The sequence below is a fragment of the Garra rufa genome, chromosome 18 (assembly GCF_049309525.1).
Source record: "Garra rufa chromosome 18, GarRuf1.0, whole genome shotgun sequence".
Taxonomy (NCBI): Eukaryota; Metazoa; Chordata; class Actinopteri; order Cypriniformes; family Cyprinidae; genus Garra; species Garra rufa.
The window spans coordinates 15,832,709-15,852,415 of NC_133378.1; the positions used below are offsets into that span (position 1 = coordinate 15,832,709).

The following is a 19,707-nucleotide window of genomic DNA, read 5'->3' on the forward strand; positions in this document are numbered from 1 at the left end:
GTTCACAGTCAAATTGTTAATGGTGACCTATTGCACTTACCATAACCTGTTTTCGTAGTTTCTGGTGGCAGGAATCCACTAGGGATGGGTTTGTTGTCAGGGTGACCTCCAGGAAAGGGGAATGGTTTACCAGGCTCCAGCCCTGATATAGGGATATTGGGATGACCCCTGGGGTAACCCTTCACCCCAGGCCGAGGGAAGGAGCCTCGGAAGGGTGGCATCATGGCGTCCTGGTCAGAAGTCGTCCCCTCGCCGCAATTCTCACCAGAATAACCTGGGCAACAACGCCACTCCAGTTCAGTGATGGTTTTATAACCGACTTTGTACTGTGGTTTAAAGAGTGTCCGATACCTGCAGAGAAAAACACACTGAATGTCACAAGCAGAATGAACTTCACACTTCACCATCCATTCGCCCTGTGTACATCAGTTAGAATTAAATCAGTGTGGAGTTTAGCTTCAGGAGTTTATTCACTGACATTCAGGCATGACAGTAATGATGCAGCCTATTATGCAGTTTAAAAGCACATACTTCCATATTTCAGATGGAAATGCAGTTTGAGTATCTCACACATTTATATACAGATGTCACTTCCTATCATGTGCTTCTGCTCTCTGAATGTGGTGCTTGACAATTAACAGTTTTCTGAGCTGCCACTAGAGGGCAACTCAAGGACACAATAAAAAGTGCTCGACTGCTTCAAACACCAAATAACACTGCAAATGGTATCAGTCAGTGTATCAATTGCAAAATAGCTTCTAACATAAATCATTTGCTGTTTTTTAACGAAGTTTGAAACTCCAATTTGGATCTAAATTTTGTTTTGACACTAAAATCACTCCACGTTATTCCATTCAAGATTCATAGTGCTTGACTTACATGAGCACAGGACATTTCTGTCCCCATATGCACTTGGTAGTGTACTCTGGTTTGACATACGTGGCCACTCCATCTTGCATTATACAGGTGACGTTCTTCTGGACTACGTAGGCACAGAAGTTCCTATTATGAGGAAAGAGACAAGCAAATATCAAAGTCTGAAAAGATGAGATCTTATTAGCAGGGTTACTGGTTTCATGATGGAATCGTGTATTTTTTCACTTATAAATGTAAAAGTGCAATCACCCGGCAAACATTTAACATTTAACATCTGAAAACCTAAAAAAAGCAGCAAATGATTCATTAAAGCATTAAATCAATAAAACAATAAGCATTAAATCAGTTCACCAGTTGCACAGTCCAAGCTGAACCTGCCATCAGTGTTCACTAAAAACACATTCACTCACATCCGTTCAAACTTTTTCATCTGAAGTGCAGCTATAGCAACTGACGAGAGTTCGCACAACAAGAAACAACAGAACAGAGAGAGACTACGTAGAAAAGTAACATGTGAAACAATAGTATGCTTCATGATCTAGAAAAAGTTACAAAAAAAATTACAGATAATTTTCTCACCCCCTTGTCATTCAAGATGTTCATGTCTTTCTTTCTTCAGTTGTAAAGAAATTATGTTTTTTAAAGGAAAACATTTCAGGATTTCTCTCCATATAGTGGACTTCTATGGTGTCTCTGAGTTTGAACTTCCAAAATGCAGTTTAAATGCAGCTTCAAATCGCTCTAAACAATCCCATCTGAGGAAGAAGGGTCTTATCTAGTGAAACGATAGGTCAATTTCTAAAATAAATTACAATTGATATACTTTTTAACCTCAAATGCTTGTCTTTGTCTAGCGCTGCATGAACTCTGTGTATTCCAGTTCAAGACAGTTATGGTATGTCGAAAAACTCCCAACTCATGTTCTTCTCCAACTTAAAAATCGCCCTGCATCGCTGTTTTACCCTTCTTTTTTTTTTAAAGGTAAATTTATATTTTGATCTTCTTTGCATGATCACTTTGTACACTCTGGGTTGGTACTTCTGCAGCAATGTAGGATGATTTTGAAGTTGGAGGAGAAAATTAGATGAGAGTTTTTCAACATACCCTAACTGTCTTGAACCGGAATACACAGAGTTCATGCAGAGCTATCCAAGACAAGCATTTGAGGTTAAAAAGTATATCAATTGTCAATTTGTTTAGAAAATGACTGATTTTTTTTTTTTTTTTTTTTCTAGATAAGACCCTTCTTCCTTGACTGGGATCGTTTAGAGCCCTTTGAAGCTGCATTTTGGAAGTTCAAATTCGTGGGCACCATTGAAGTCCACTATATGGAGATAATTCCTGAAAAGTATTCCTCAAAAAACATAATTTCTTATCAACTGAAGAAAGAAAGACATGAACATCTTGGATGACAAGGGGTTGAGTAAATTATCTGTACATTTTTGTTCTGAAAGTGAACTTCTCCTTTAACTACAGATTATTTTTGCAGCTCTACTTAGATTGCATTTTTTTATCATTAAGTATATTATGTCATGTGTATTACATCATGTGTATTCTATACCTGATTGCATCGTGCCCTTCCTCTTAACCACTGAAATGCATATCAGCTTAATAATAATAATAATAATAATAATAATAATAATATGATAATCTGCCATATATGCTTGTTTACTAACTCATACCAAGGGACTCAAATTCAGAGCCACATTATACAGTAATTACACAGCTGTTGAGAACTGATTTATGGCTAATGCTATAAAACAAGCACAGTTTTGTTGAAGTAACACATAAATAACACACAGAAACTCACATTTGCCCATAAATATGCACTGTACATGTGTCTTAATGCACAGAGTGTTCATAGAAAGAAGAGTATGTGATTGAAGAGCAGTCATGCGTTGCTGTAGTGAAGTTGGCATTTTCCAGCAAAACTCAAAGTCCTGCTGTTCAGCAGCGGTTCTGCTTGAGAGATCTGGACTGTTACAGCGCTTCAATCTGTTCTGAGTTCAGGTGTAGTGACCCCTGACATTAATGAATCTAATTACAAGTGTGGCCAGTGAACTACACTCTTAAAAATAAAGGTGCTTTAAAAGGTTCTTCATAGCGATGCCACAGAAAAACCATTTTTTGTTCCACAAAGAACCATTCAGTCAAAGGTTCGTTAAAAAAACATCCCTTTCTTATCTTTTTATAATCTGAAGAACCTTCTTTTGCCACAAAGAACTTTTAGTGAAAGGTTCTTCAGATGTTAAAGGTTCTTTATGGAACCATTTAAATAAAAAGGTTCTTCTATGGCATCGTGAAGCACCTTTAGTTTTAAGAGTGTAATTTGGTAGGAGTGTGTCTAATGTGTCTTCACATTGCTATCTTAAAGCAGCCTGAAGAATCTTTAAAAATGTACACTATTAAAAGATTGGGTTCAGTATTTTTTTTTATGTCTTATTATGACCATCAAGGTTCTATTTATTTGATGTAATATTGTGAAATATTATAGTTTTAAATAATGATTTTCTATTCCTGTGGTGACTGAATTTTCAGAAGAATTACTCCAGACTTCAGTGTCACTTGATCCTTTAGAAATCTGATTTATTATCAATGGAGGAAACAGCTGTGCTGCTTAATATTTTCTGGAACCAGTGATACTTTTTCAGCATTCCTTGATGAATAAAAAGCAGTTATTTAAAACATTACCAATCTTACTGTTCCAAACTTTTCTGTGAATAATTGCTTTTTTAACATCTGGTCAACTGATGGGTCTATAAAGGGCCCAAAAATTGCATTACACAACTGTGCATTTAATTTTACACCATTTATGGAACAGCCACTGTAAGAGGCCAAAGTTTTATTTTAACAAACCCATTTTTTTATTACAAGAAATTACTCATTACAATTGTATTGTGTGAATAATACAGTATTTCTCAGAAATGACCCCTGTGACTTGCCTTCTGTTTTAGGTGGCATTAAACAGATCTCTGAAAACACTGAAAATGAAGGGAACGCAAATAACTACATGCAGAAGATCTAGAATTTCTGCCTGCGAGTAACGAAAAACAGACTTAGGCATTCAGCATTTGTTTGTCAGGTAAGCACACACTTGGAAGAAAAAGGACAAGCTGTGTAGTCAAGCAAAATGAGTCCAGGTGTCCAAATGTTTCCCATGTATACATTACCCAATTCAACCATATCTGCATGAGTCGACTCAATCAATGTGAAATCATGCCCACAGGAAGAACAAGAGGAATGTGACACACATGAAGTGTGTGTTCGTGTTAGACGTGTCGAAGTTGCAAGCATTGCTTAAATTTCTATCAGTGACTGCAGCAAAAGGTACTTTACAAGTATTCCATACATTTGCATTTGTTTGCATGGAACAAAGAACTAGCGACACTGCTCGAATTACCGTATCGTGACTTGTGAAAAGACAAATTAACACATTGTCAGGCATGTAAAGTGATCTAAGAGCCTCCTGTGATGTGTTAAACAGAGCCTGTGATCTGTGTTGCATATGAAAGATGAATATTAGCTGTGCAGGCTGATCTCCCAAACCACAAAGACCACACAGCATGAGGAAACTGGTGTTCATCTGTCAGAGGAAGGGTGTAAAGAGGCTATTGAGGCTGTTGGAGACATCTTTCAGCTGCTATGTCTTCATCTCATGAGATGCAGTGACAAATGGATTTGAGGGGTCTCAGTACATACACCTGAGGTACACCACTTGAAGATCGACTAGTTTCAGCCATTTGATGCATATTGCAAATAAAGCTGGACAGAACTAATGAATATAGCAAACTCCAATCAGATTACCTGAAAGCAACACAGTTTCTGGGAGTCTGAAAGTGGATGGTTTTATCCATCTAATCATTGGATTTTATGAGGTTTGTGGTTTTAAATGTCAAAGACGTTACTCAAGTTTGTGTCACTTAGTAGCTAGTAAATATTCACAACCATAACTGTCAAGCAATCACTACTACATATGGACCTACTCAATTAAAAATAAAGGTGCTTTAAAGGGTTCTTCACAGCGATGCTATAGAAGAACCATTTTTGGTTCCACAAAGAACCATTCAGACAAAGAACCATATCTTTCTTACCTTTTTTCTAATCTGAAGAACCTTCTGTCGCCACAAAGAAACTTTTGTTAAACAGAAAGGTTCTTCAGATGTTAAAGGTTCTTTATGGAACCATTTAGACAAAAAAAGGTTCTTCTATGGCATCGTGAAGCGCCTTTATTTTTAAGAGTGTAATTCCTGATAATTAGGTCTACAAACCTGTATGCCATGTATTTGAGAGGCATGTGTAAGGCAACACATATATATTACTGTTATAATCTGTTTCATATAACCAAGTGTTGGTTGGTAATTGTACATGGCAGTCACAAAGTCTCTTCTTGCCTAAGTGTACAGTTATTGGCCAGAATAAGCTGCAAAATGGACCAGACTTGCTCCAACTGCCTACATGCGAGCCGCATAACTACGAAGCCACACAAATTGCTTTAGACCATCATGTAGCTCAGGATTTGGATGTGGATTTTCATAATCTAAATATAAATGGCCGGCATTGTTTAAAATGACCTCCAGTCACCCTTGAGTAATGCACAGGCATGTCAAAAGCTTTTAATGGCACTTAAAGCTTACAGTCGTGAGATGGAGTTGTGCCAGAAATTCCCCCTTGTTCTTCATATAAATATCTCCCCCCATTTTTGCATTGTTCTCTCTATCTCATCCACTCTTTCACTTACACTAATGGAGGCAATCTTTCATCGGTCACTGGGTTCAGTCATTGGTCATGTCTGAAAGAGTCTCTCTTGAAAGGATGGGGCTACTGACAGTATAAATATGGAGATACGATGCATGGAGGCCTTTTAGGATCCATTAACTGAAGAAAGAGGAGCTTTTGAACAATGGGACACATTTATACTCAGATACTGTATCCGTCCGCCAGAATAGCCAGAGTTCAGAGAAGTAATATAAATGGACTTTCACTCCTGCTAATTTGACCTCAAAGACACATGCAGAAATAGATGTCAAATGGATCAGTTATTTTCAGCCTAATCACTATGGAATGCATCTATGGCAAGGCGTCAATTACCATGAAAATAAATGAACAGGAAACATGTCTACAGGACACTTTGTCTATGGCACTTATCCTACCATGAAGCTGTTTATAACTGCACATTTGTTTAAATTGCCATTTTGCTTTCCTGGATGGGGAAACTGAGATCCCTGCTGAAAAAAACAGCTAATACTGTCACGGTAAACACGAAGTCTGGGTCCAAAATGCAGGGGAAGATATATTTAATTAAATAAACACAAATAGACAGAACAAAACAAAACCAAAAGGCCAACACGGCACAACACAACTAGAACTGGGCAACACAAAACAGGGAACACGATCAAGAGCAGGGATCCGGCACACAGAGACACACATACCAATACAGCATACAGGAAAACAATGCAGACTAAACAGGGTAGTGGGAGAGTGGAGATTATAAAGACAATGGTGATTGTGAACAGCTGTGGATGTGATGAGTGCTGATGACAAAGACAGGTGATAACAATTAGGAAGTGCAGTGCAGGGAACAGCGACCTCAGGTGGCTGAGGGAAAACCCCAGCCCAGATCGTGACAAATACCAGCCTAGGCTGGTTGGCTGGTCTTAGCTGGTTTAAGCTGGAAGTAGCTGGTTTAAGCTGGTCTCCCAGCCTGGCCAGGCTGGCCAGGCTGGTTTTAGCTGGTGGTTTCCCAGCCTGACCAACTAAGACCAGCCTGACCAGCCTGGCCAGGCTGGAAAAGTGGCCAAAACCCCTCTAAAACCAGCCTGCCTTCCAGCTATGACCAGCTAAAACCAGCCAACAAGCCTAGGCTGGTTTTAGCTGTTTTTTTCACCAGGGATATCATAGGCTGATCAGCATGTTTCAGTTATAGGCCCTGTTGGTAGATGCAATAACAACACCTTTTTGCTGCCAATAAGGATCTTTACAAATGTGTATTTATATCATAGTAGATGTTAATATCAAGTCAACTTTCGAATATATTGATGTTAAGCTTAGGATTGTCACCAGTGAAGGGCCCTACTAGTATGGCAAGCCGTTTTGACTTTTATTCCATCTCAGGATATGACTTCTTGATATCAACAATTCAGTTTTCACTAGTGAAAATGTTCATTCTTGATATCAGCAATTAGATTTCCACTAGTGACAATTGCTATTTTTGATATCAACAATTCAGTTTTCACTAGTAACAATGTTAATTCTTGATATCAACAATTATATTTTCACTAGTTAAAATGGTAATTGTTGATATCAAGAATCTAATTGTTGATATCAAAAATTCAGTCATTGATATCTGTAATTGTATTTTCACTAGTGAAATGTCTCCATAGACTGCCACTCAAAATCAATTGTTGATATCAACAATTCAGTTCTTGCTAGTAAAAACCTTTATTTTTGATATCAGCAACCATGTGGTTACTAGTAAAAATATATATTGTTGATATCAAGAATGTAATTGTTGATATCAATAATTGTAGTTCTTGATACAAGAATGTAATTTCTGATATCAACAATTACATTCGTGATATCGACAATTAGATTCTTGATATCAAAAATTACCCTCCCGCTCCCGGTTGTTGATATCAACAATTGCATTTTTGATATCAAGAACATTAATTTTTACTAGTAACCACATGGTTGCTGATATAAAAATAAAGGTTTTTACTAGTAAGAACTGAATTGTTGATATCAACAATTGATTTTGAATGGCAGTCTATAAAGACATTTCACTAGTGAAAAAACAATTACAGATATCAACAACTGAATTTTTGATATCAACAATTAGATTCTTGATATCAACAATTACCATTTTAACTAGAGAAAATATAATTGCTGATATCAAGAAGTCATATCCCTAGAAGGAATAAAAGTCACAACGGCTTGCTATACTACATGTTCTTCCCAGCAGGCACCAGACATCAAAATAACATAAGGTTGATGCTGCACCCCAACGCCAGGCAGACGTTGTGTTTTGGTTGAGAATGAAAATTGGGCTGCATCAATTTGACGTTGACTTAAAGTTGGATTTTGGTTTTGGCTTTGACAATAGATGTTGAATTGACATTGGGCCTCACACCAAACCCAACCCTAAACCTACCTGATAGTGTTAACAAATTCAAAACTGATATAACAACGCATTTGTTGATGCCATTTAAATCTTCCTTGTGTGTAGATTTGAACTCGTTTGTTTAACCATAGTTACACAGGATTTGAACCAGAGCTCTTCACCTCTCAAGAACATCTCTGTACTGCGTGAGCTACTGAACAGACCTAATGGCTATGAAAACCCATAGATATCAAACTGTAAAACATACTTTGTGGGAAAACGTATAAAATATGTAGGAGTTTTACTGCCTCAAGTTAATTTTTATTTATTTATTTATTTTTTGGAAACTGCAGTGATATTGTGTCTAACAAATGCACCAACTAATGTTGTTTCTGGGTCCAAGCCTCAACTCATTTTACTTATCTCAACAGCCATTTATGAGCACTGTTTATTCATATTAAACATTTAAGCTACATTTTTTTAAACTTGCAGTGTACACTACAGTCTCCTTACTCACAGCATCCCAAACACAAATAATTTTTATATTAATTTATTTGTATTTACATTTTCATTGTCTGGCTTTAAGGAGGTTTAGGATTTTAATTTATTTGGTAGTATTACCACATTGTGAATGTATAATAAGCACTGTTTGTTGTTTTCTCATGTAATCTGAACTGGAAGTCACGGAGGAGGTGGCGCATGATGTCAGACTTAACAAGCCGATTTACCCAGACGTAAATATAATTCAATTACATACACGTTTAACTACCAAATCGGACGTTTATGAAGAATTTGTAAATCCGGATGAGAGTTTTCATAAAGGTCTGTTTTATGCACAAATATATATAATGGTCAGCTTTCTCCAGATATTATCTCCTTGTGTGTTACTGACATAATTGCAGTGGTTGAAGTACACCAGCGTTTATGACCCTGGACCACAAAACCAGTCATAAGGGTCAATTTCTTGAGATTGAGATTCATGCCTCATCTGAAAGCTGAATAAATAAGTTTTGATGTATGGTTTGTTAGGATAGGACAATAATTGTGTCACAAACGGGACGACCAAGAGTGAGGATCCAAATGCAAGGCTTTATTAAGCAGATCGTAGTCAGACAGACAGGGTCGAAAACACCAGCAAACATGAACAGCGAAGACAATCCAATAGCGTAATCCAATAAACAAGAGTGGGTCAAAATCCAGGTGGGCAGTCCAAATGAAACAATGAAATGAAAACAAGAAACTAGAAAACTAAGACTAAGACTGGGAAAACAAAAACAGAACTATGGCTAGGGAACAACAAGGAGACTAGGAAACCTGAGAGCAAAGGAAAACGCTTGGTAGAGTCCGCTGGAGCAAAACAATACTTCGCGATGTGTGTGTGTGATGAGCTGGCTTTTATGTCTGATAAACAGGAAGTAACCATAGAGGCAGCAGAGGGAGCAGCAACAGTCAGTGGGGGTAAGGGCTCCCTCTGCTGGCCTGGCGTGACATAGCCCCCCCCCAAGGAGCGGCTTCCAGACGCTCCAAAAAACAACAGGAGGAAACAGTCCAGGGGAGCGGTGGGGGGGCCAGGAGACTGAGGCAGAACAGGTTGGGCAAAGGCCCTCCAGAGCAGGGCAGGAGATTCAGGAGCCCTCCAGGGCAGGGCTGGAGGCAGAGCAGTCCTTTGAGGTGGAGCAAGAGTCTTAGGAGCCCTCCAGGGCGGAGCAGGAGGCTTAGCGACCCTCCGGGGCAGAGCAGGAAGCGTAGAAGCCCTCCAGGGCGGAGCCGAAGGCGGAGCAAGGGGTTTAGGAACCCTCCAGGGCGGAGCAGGAGGCGGAGCGGCCCTCCAGGGCAGAGCAGGAGGCGCAGGAGCCCTCCAGGGCGGAGCAGGAGGCGCAGGAACCCTCCAGGGCGGAGCAGAAGGCGCAGGAGCCCTCCAGGGCGGAGCAGGAGGCACAGGAGCCCTCCAGGGCGAATCAGGAGGCGCAGGAGCCCTCCAGGGCGGAACAGGAGGCGCAGGAGCCCTCCAGGGCAGAACAGGAGGCGCAGGAGCCCTCCAGGGCGGAGCAGGAGGCGCAGGAGCCCTCCAGGGCGAATCAGGAGGCGCAGGAGCCCTCCAGGGCGGAACAGGAGGCGCAGGAGCCCTCCAGGGCAGAACAGGAGGCGCAGGGGCCCTCCAGGGCGGAACAGGAGGCGTAGAAGCCCTCCAGGGCGGAACAGGAGGCCGCATTATGGACTGGGACCTGGGGAGAACAGAGATAGAGGAGGCAGACAGAGCAAGGAGAGAAGTAGAGAGTTCATGGGAGAACGTGGCCTCCATAGCCGTGACCAGGCAGACGAGAACTTCAGGAACGACTTTCGTGGCAGTTCCTGGGCAGACAGAGACTTCTGGAACGGCCCCAGACGCCAAGACAGAGATGACAGGGAACCTAGGCGGTGCAGGCAGAGCAGGGAGTCTTGGCGGGGCAGACAGAGCAAGGGACCTTGGCGGAGCAGACAGAGCAAGGAGTCTTGGCGGAACAGGCAGAGCAAGGAACCTTGGCGGAGCAGGTAGAGCAAGGAGTCCTGGCGGAGCAGATATAGCAGGGAACCCTGGCGGTGCTGGCAGAGCAGGGAGCACTGGCGGTGCTGGCAGAGCAGGGAGCACAGGCGATGCGGGCAGAGCGTGAAGCCTTGGCTGAGCGGGCAGAGCGTGAAGCCTTGGCGGAGCGGGCAGAGCGTGAAGCCTTGGCGGAGCGGGCAGAGCGTGAAGCCTTGGCGGAGCGGGCAGAGCGTGAAGCCTTGGCGGAGCGGGCAGAGCGTGAAGCCTTGGCGGAGCGGGCAGAGCGTGAAGCCTTGGCGGAGCGGGCAGAGCGTGAAGCCTTGGCGGAGCGGGCAGGGCGTGAAGCCTTGGCGGAGCGGGCAGGGCGTGAAGCCTTGGCGGAGCGGGCAGAGCGTGAAGCCTTGGCGGAGCGGGCAGAGCGTGAAGCCTTGGCGGAGCGGGCAGAGCGTGAAGTTCCGCTATGTACGCCACCTCCGAAAGAGGTATAGGCGCAGCGGACATGCCTGTAGATGAGGTCTCCAGAACAAACTTGTGGGCAGACTCATGGGCCGAAGAGGCAACTGGGGCGCAGTGTGCAGCCCACACACTCAAAATGGCGATAGCCATAACAGGTAACACAGTTGGCAGAGGAATGCCCTCCGGGTCATTGGGCGTGGGGCTTGGGAGCGTTGGCTCTGTGTGACTTGGGAGCGTTGGTTCTGCATGGCTTGGCAGCGTTGGCTCTGCATGGCTTGGGAGCGTTGGCTCTGCATGGCTTGGGAGCGTTGGCTCTGCATGGCTTGGGAGCGTTGGCTCTGCATGGCTTGGGAGCGTTGGCTCTGCATGGCTTGGGAGCGTTGGCTCTGCATGGCTTGGGAGTGAAGGCTCTGGATGCTCAGGGGAGATGTGACTTGGCAGTGAAGAAGTAGCTATGACCTGACTCGTCATGACAAGAGCAGCAGTGACTTGATTTGGCGTGAGAGGGACAGCTGTGGCTTGGCTTGGCTCGGAGGGAACAGCTGCTTGACTTGGCCTGACAGGAACAGCAGCTGTATCTTGACTTGTCCTGGCAGGGACAGTGACTGTGACGTGACTTGACTCGGCAGGGACAGCAGCTGTAACTTGACTTGACTTGGTAGGAACGGCAGCTGGTGCAGGTTCGAGAGAAGCAGATATGACGTTCACAGGCGATGGCTTGGTTGACGTGGCGTGAGCAGACGCTGGCTTGGTTGACGTGGCGCTAGCAGACGCTGGCTTGGCTGATGTGGGGTGAGCAGACGTTGGCTCGGCTGACAGTAAGGGACCAGCCGAACGAGCTGACAGCAGTGGTGGGTCCTCCAAGCTAGACATTAGTCTCTGATACGTCCTGGAAGGGTGAGAGTCTGACGCTGTAGCCACCCTGTTAATAACAGCCTCAGGTATGGCGGCCATTTTGTGTGCCAGCACGGGCGTGGCGGTCATCTTGGGTGCAGGCTCTGGCGTGGCGGCCCTCTTTGCAGCAGGCTCTGGCATGGCGGCCATCTTAGCAGCAGGCTCTGGCGTGGCGACCATCTTAGCAGCAGGCTCTGGCGTGGCGGCCATCTTTGCAGCAGGCTCTGGCGTGGTGGCCATTCTGACCGGGAACTCAGGAACGGAAGCCATCTTATGAACGTGCTTTGGAACGGCGGCCATCTTGTGAGCAGGGTCTGGAAGAGCGGCCATTTTGCGAACAGGATCAGGAAGGGCGGCCATCTTGGGTGCAGTCTCAGGAAAGGCGGCCATCTTATGAGCTGACTCGGAAAGGACAGCCATCTTGGAAGCAGGCTTTGGGACGGCGGCCATCTTGTGAACTGGCTTGGGGGTGGCAGCCATCTTGTGAACAGGCTTGGGGATGGCGGCCATCTTGTGATCGGGCCTTGGGGTGGCAGCCATCTTGTGAGAGAAGTCAGACGTGGTAGATTTCTTGTGAGCTGGGTCCAATCGGGTGACCATCTTGAATGCGGACTCAGGAAGGATGGTCATTCCGAAAGCTGATTCGGGAAAGGCGGCCATTTTGTGAACAGGTTTAGGGAAGGTAGCCATCTTGTGAAGGGGCTCCTGAAAGGCAGACATCTTATGAACAGGCTTTGAACTAGCAGACATCTTGTGCTTTGGCTCTGGGCTAGTAGACATCTTGTGCTGTGGCTCGAAGCTAGCAGACGTCCTGTGCTGTGGCTCGAAGCTAGCAGACATCTTGTGCTGTGGCTCGAAGCTAGCAGACATCTTGTGCTGTGGCTTGAAGCTAGCAGACATCTTGTGCTGGGGCTCAACTAGAATACCCACAGTACATGGAGAGCCGCATAACGACAGTGCATAGTTCATATAATCCTTCAGTGAGCATAAGGATTTCCCCCCAGGCAACATTGATCTTGTTGGTTCATTCAGCCCCATACGGAATAAGTCCTTAAAGTATACCTCATCAAAAAATGATACTTTATGCAACAACTCACTGAAACGTTGAACATATTCCTTGATGGGGAGATCTCCTTGTCTGAGGAGCAGAAGTTGGTCGACTGGGTCCATGTTGTGATGCTGGTGGTGAGTAAAGCCGCTGGATCCGGGTGTGGCGAAGTATTCTGTCACAAACGGGACGACCAAGAGTGAGGATCCAAATGCAAGGCTTTATTAAGCAGATCGTAGTCAGACAGACAGGGTCGAAAACACCAGCAAACATGAACAGCGAAGACAATCCAATAGCGTAATCCAATAAACAAGAGTGGGTCAAAATCCAGGTGGGCAGTCCAAATGAAACAATGAAATGAAAACAAGAAACTAGAAAACTAAGACTAAGACTGGGAAAACAAAAACAGAACTATGGCTAGGGAACAACAAGGAGACTAGGAAACCTGAGAGCAAAGGAAAACGCTTGGTAGAGTCCGCTGGAGCAAAACAATACTTCGCGATGTGTGTGTGTGATGAGCTGGCTTTTATGTCTGATAAACAGGAAGTAACCATAGAGGCAGCAGAGGGAGCAGCAACAGTCAGTGGGGGTAAGGGCTCCCTCTGCTGGCCTGGCGTGACAAATTGGCTGAGATACAACAGTTTGCAAATCTGAGGGTGCAAAAAAATCTAAATATTGAGAAAATCGCCTATAAAGTTGTCCAAATGAAGTTCTTAGCAATACATATTGCTAATCAAAAATCTATTTTTGATATATTTACTGTAGGAAATAAATATCTACATGGAACAAAATCTTAATAACCTAATGATTTTTTGGCATAAAAGAAAAATCATTTTGACCTATACAGTGTACATTAGTGTTGACCGGTCTCGAGACCATTTTTTGCTTACTCGGTCTCGTCTCGGACTTGAAAGCAAAAATACTCGGTCTTGACTCGGTCTCGACCTTCATTGGAAGGAGGTGGACTCGTAATTTTAGACCGAGACAACGAGACCATTTTCCCCATGTTTTTAAATGTGAACATGTCATGGTATATAGTCTAAAATATTAACTATTACAAACTTTCGTATAATAATAATAATAATAATAATAATAATAGGCCTAATAATAAATTAAATATATCCCATGGTGCTATGCTGCGCAGCTAAGGCTTTGAAAGATATTGATACAATGTTTGTCCAAACCTCACACACTGGTGCATCAGCTTCTTCTGGAGCTGGTTGAAGGCTGTAGACTGTTAAAATACAGTATGTAATGAGTACGATTTTGGAACATTGTAAATTGTATGATGTAACTGTTTATAAGTTATTTATATATTGCTGTTATTAGTATCAAAATGCAACACCTTCAACTTTAATCAAATGTTGACATCATGCCATAGGCCTACTAAATTTTGACTCCAGCTGAGCTCCCTAGTCTTAAAATATTATTCTGAGAAAAAGTTTGGTAGACAAGTGTGCCAGCTAGACTGCTCCTATAGCCAACAATCCCCACTCTACCCTTTGTGAATTTAATGGCTGAATATCATACTTGGGTGATGTTAAATGTAAGTAAATCATGAAAATCTGCTCTTTTTTTTTTGATCGGTCTCAATGCGGTCTCGACTCATTAAAGACTCGGTCTCGACTCGGACTTGCTTCCTCAAAGACTCGGTCTTGACTCGGACTCGACTGTATTTGAAAACCTACGGACTCTGTCTCGACTCGGTCTCGACCCTTCAAAGACTCAGTCTTGACTCGGACTCGGCATAGGCAGTCTTGTCCCCATCACTAGTATTTTGGCTATTGCTGCAAATATACTTGTGGTTTTGTGGTCCAGGGTCACATATGGTCTTAATACATTCAGTGCTTAGAAGTACACTGTCTTTCATCACCAAAAAAAGCATTATGTGAATGGGAAGTTGTATAATAACAACTAAAGTAAGTTTTTTTTTTCAGTTGGTGAGGTGAGATACTGGACGTAATTTACAGCCCACACAGGGTTGGCAAGTGAACCACAGCAGTCTAATGCTAAGTAGATGTGTCATTTGTAAAAGCTGGATAAACTTCAAATGCATTGCAAGAGTTGTGTATTATAAACATTTATTTGTGGGAATGTCTGCTTGTATGTTCAGCTTCTATTATAATTACATAACTATAAACATTTCTCATTCAGTTCAACAGTTTGTATGTGTTATGTGTACACATACACAGTGAATCACAATAATTTTTTTTGTGTCAACAGATGTGTCACAGATGCTGTCTACGCACATTAGATAAAGCAGAATGTCATAGCTTCATGACAAAACTGACAAGTGCTTTCTCAAACTGGAAAGATGCAATCTGATTGGCTGGAAGCTACACCACTTCCAGCAATTAGAGATACCAAATATTTCACTTAATATTGTAATCGAACGCGTCTATTCCTCTCAGAAATCAATCGTTTTGCCTCGGAAAACTTGGAATATTAATACTTTTTTGAATAAATTGTGACTGTAGTTCTGTCTGCCTGTTATATCTTGTGTTTTATTGATGGTATGTTTAGGGGCAGGGATTGGGTTACATTCTTATAAATGTGTAATAGTGTAATGTAAATAAAACTGTTATAACTGTATAGATAAAAAAAAAAAAATCACACCACAACATGCAATAATGGCAATATTATTACTCAATATAATTCAATATAATTTAATCATGACAATACAATTCTCAATGTCGTTTGAGTCAGCATTTTGATGTCAAGGGTTTCTTATTTAAAGAAACGGAGGACCCTGAACGTTGAAAAATGATGCTAAGGGCGTCAAAAAGTGACCAAGTGTCAATATGTGAGACTGTTGAGACTGGAAAGTAATGTGTTTTGTTACTTTTGCATTACTTTTTAAATCTGGGCAGGGTTTGCTTGTTTGTTTTTAATATAAAACATTGTTGTTAGCAAATGTAAAAGCCCATTCACACCAAAAAGGGAAATGAATAAGCCTCAGGCTGAAGGAAAAGTAATTTCACTTCTGTACAGATGAATACAGAAGAAAGTTCAACACTCTTCAGCAATAAAAAAAAGCCATGTTAAATGTTAACTAACCTACAGTAATTTTTCTTTATTAGTATGGTTGAATTGGATCATCTGAGGTCAGCAGCAAAAATATTGGTTCATAAAACTGGTTTTTGCTTAAAACAAGCAAAACAATCTGCCAATGTAGTAAGAAAAAGTATCTAGTTTTCTGTTTGAAATAAGACTTTTTTGCTTACTCCATTATTTTGCTTGTTATAAGCAAAAGCTTTTAATTTTGACTTGTTTTTTTTTCTGAAAACAAGAAAATAATTTTTACTCGTCTAGAAAATCCTTCTTAATTTAAGAATTTTTAGATATTTTGGCTGGAAGCAAGACAAATAAGTAAGAAAATATTTTTTTTGCAGTGTATTCAGTGAGATGAGTAAAATACATGTTTACATTTAGTGTATACATACAGTAAAGAGCACCTTTTATTTGAAAATGTAACTAAAAGTTAAATTGTAAATTAAAAAGTAATGCATTACTTCACTTCACGTAAAAAATATTAATCTCATTATGTAACTTGCATTACTACGGAGCCCCTAAGGGGACGTGGAGCAAAAATTAAATAAAGTTTAGTTTCGCGTGCTCACGTGAAACTATCGCGTGCGCACGTGAAACTTTCTCTATAGTTTCGCGTGCGCACGTGAAACTTTCTCTATAGTTTCGCGTGCGCACGTGAAACTTTCTCTATAGTAACTTATAGTTTCGCGTGAGCACGTGAAACTATCGCGTGCGCACGTGAAACTATCGTGTGCGCACGTGAAAGTTTCACGTGAGCACATGAAACTAAACTTTAAAAAAAATTCTGTACATGAAGGTTTTCGCGTGAGCACATGAAAGTTTCAAGTGAGCACATGAAACTAAACTTTAGATTTTTTTTACTCTGACGTCCCCTTAGGGGCTCCGTACATTACCCCCAACACTGTGTATCGATTTTAAAAAAATGGTGTAAAAAAAAGATGCTTTGAAAGGTTGTTCACAGTGATGCCATAGAAAAAACATTTTTGGGTTCCACAAAGAACCATTCAGTCAAAGGTTCTTTAAAGAACCATCTCTTTCTTACCTTTTATAATCTGAAGAACCTTTTTCCGCCACAATGAACCTTTTGTGAAACAGAAAGGTTCTTCAGATGTTAAAGGTTCTTTATGGAACCATTCGGACAAAAAGGATATTCTAGGCATCGTGAAGCACCTTTATTTTTAAGAATGTATGCATTAAACCAGATGTTTATAGGCAAAAATAGCTAGCTAGCTATGAACATGTCAAGAGGACTTTTTTTTTAGGAATATACCAAACAATCCAGGCTTCTAATTGATGAACTGGGATGCAAAGATTCAGTTTAGCGACATATTTTAAGTCTAAATGTCTGGTTATGATTGCGATTGAGTAATTACATGTTAATACCAAGGGGCAACCTTCCGGTCTCCCTCGTGAAACCAACACGGAAGTGACTGAAACTGAAATTCATCGACTGGCCGCTTGAGGCTGGCTGCAAAGGGAGTCAATCCCATTGACACTCCATGTTAAAATGCCCAACTTTACAGCAGAAAAAAGTATGTTTACAGCCTGGTTCAAAAAATGGTTTTGGTCTATATAGCTAGTTTTGCCCTTCATGTCAACTGTGAGGGGGGTGAATTTTTTTATAACTCATCGGTTTAAGTTATATTAAGCCTTAAAGTTCAGCATAATTAAGGGCGTGGCCACTTGAGTGACAGGGGGATTGCCGCTGCTGTCACCACTGTCGCTCTAGGCGGGCGTGGTTTCAGCAACCAGCTCCACCCACATCCCGCCTTTTTGCCCATTTTTTATTATCCGGGAGTGACGCGCGATGACGCGATTCCAAGATGGTGCGGCCGAATCCCGCCCACTATGAGCTTCAAATTAGCGCTTCAGAATCCTACGGGTGACGTCACGGATACTACGTCCATATTTTTTACAGTCTATGGTTAATACATCGATTTAGTTGATCAAATAGCTTCAGTCACACACAGACTGCAAAAAATGCTTTTCTTATTTAGATTTTTTTGTCTTGTTTCCAGCCAAAATATAAAACAAATTTGTAAATCAAGAAGGATTTCTAGACAAGTAAAAATTATTGTCTTGTTTTCAGAAAAATAAGTTAATATTAAGTGAGATTTTACTTGAAACAAGCAAAATGATCCATCAATGGGGTAAACTAAATAATCTTATTTCAAGCATACAACTAGATTACTTTTCTTACACCATTGGCAGATTATTTTGCTTGTTTCAAGCAAAAACTCATTTAATATTAACTTGTTTTTCTGAAAAGAAGACAATCATTTTTACTTGTCTAGAAAATTCTTCTAAATTTAAGAATGTTTAGATATTTTGTCTGGAAACAAGACAAAAAAAATCTAATTATGAAAAGCATTTTATTTATTTATTTATTTATTTATTTATTCAGTGAATGTCTGTGAACTTAGAATCAGCCAGTGAGCTAAAATGATTACATGCACGTTACTGATCTCAAATGGGCTTTAATTGTATATGAACATGATGCAGCTGCTGTTTGCAGAAACGGATCTTTCAGTTGCACTGAATGCTATAAAGGGAAAAATGTGAAACATATGAGAAACATTTAGAACTAAAATTACATCAAGATCATGCTGGCAAAGATCTTAGTTAAGCAGACATAATGACTTTCTGTAAATCTTGGATGCTTGTCATATGTTCTTACTTAAATGATGAGCTGTTGTGATGCACTAACCAGGTTTGGTCGAACAAACAAACAAAAAAACTACACGTGACATGCATGTTTGTGTAATGAATGCGCAATATGTGTAATGTATACATGTAATATACAGTAATTAAGGATGCACAGCATAGTTTATAAACCAAATGCATGATGTTGAAAAGACTAAACACATAACGCTGTCCTGCAGGAATGCATGCATACCACATACAGTACATATAATGTGAGTATAAACAAATCAGAAAAACAATATTATTTAATATTTGCCTAGTTACATTTGCATTCAAAGTCTAAGAATATTTAACTAAACTTTTCTCCATTCAATCTTACTGCTGTTTAGGAGAAATAAGTTTCCACGGGGCGTTTCCTACTATTGTAAGCCCCGAGCAGGGTCTGGTAATAGAACAAGAAGTAAATTATTTTCTAAATAAAAAAAAGGGAGGCGGAACGGCAGCTGCACTTGGAGGGTTCGCAGCTAGGTCCGTTGGAGGGAATTGAGACGGCTGATTCCCTATCTCCTTTCCCTTCTGACAAACCGGCAGCCAATTGCTGGTTGTGGAAGCCCGCTGCGTGGTACTTCCTCCAGCAATGGCCCACAGTGCTCGCCTATCCTCCTCTGAGGAGGTGGATGTGGAGAGCGTCACTGAGGTTCCGCTCCCTCAGTTGCCCCAGTATGTATAGACCAGTTAACCCTGCCAGTGTTACAGGGCACGACTGTCTCCCGCAAGCATACACCTACAGCTAAAACAGTCAGTTCAGGTGTTTTCTGCCCGTTCACCGGTACGGGACACCGAGCTGGAAGCTCAGGGCAAATCAGAGGCCAGTCTCGAGAAGCTGGTACCCTTAGTAGAATTTCTGGCAGCGTTGATACTACTGCCGAAAGTATCTACATGAGTCCTGCGTACTGTGGAGTAGGGTTATTATATCTAAGAACCCCCTTCAATGGGGTGTTTCCCACCAAGGTGGACCCCGAGCAGGCTATGGACAGGAGGCCATCGAGGTGGTCCCTCTTCAATATGAAGAGTCCGGGTTTTACAGCCGGTACTTCATTGTTTCCAAGAAGAATGGGG

At 41.6% G+C, this 19,707-nt stretch overlaps 1 protein-coding gene across 1 annotated transcript in view; it reads right to left on the bottom strand.

Annotated features, from left to right (window-relative positions):
* The window catches only part of emilin3b (elastin microfibril interfacer 3b), a 36,503-nt gene that overhangs the window by 3,797 nt on the left and 12,999 nt on the right, over positions 1 to 19,707 (bottom strand). The window contains exons 2-3 of the mRNA XM_073823364.1: positions 880 to 1,002; positions 41 to 351 (exon numbers count right to left, since the gene is read on the bottom strand). Coding sequence (XP_073679465.1) covers positions 41 to 351; positions 880 to 1,002 — 434 coding nt within the window. The remainder of the gene's footprint in view (positions 1 to 40; positions 352 to 879; positions 1,003 to 19,707) is intronic.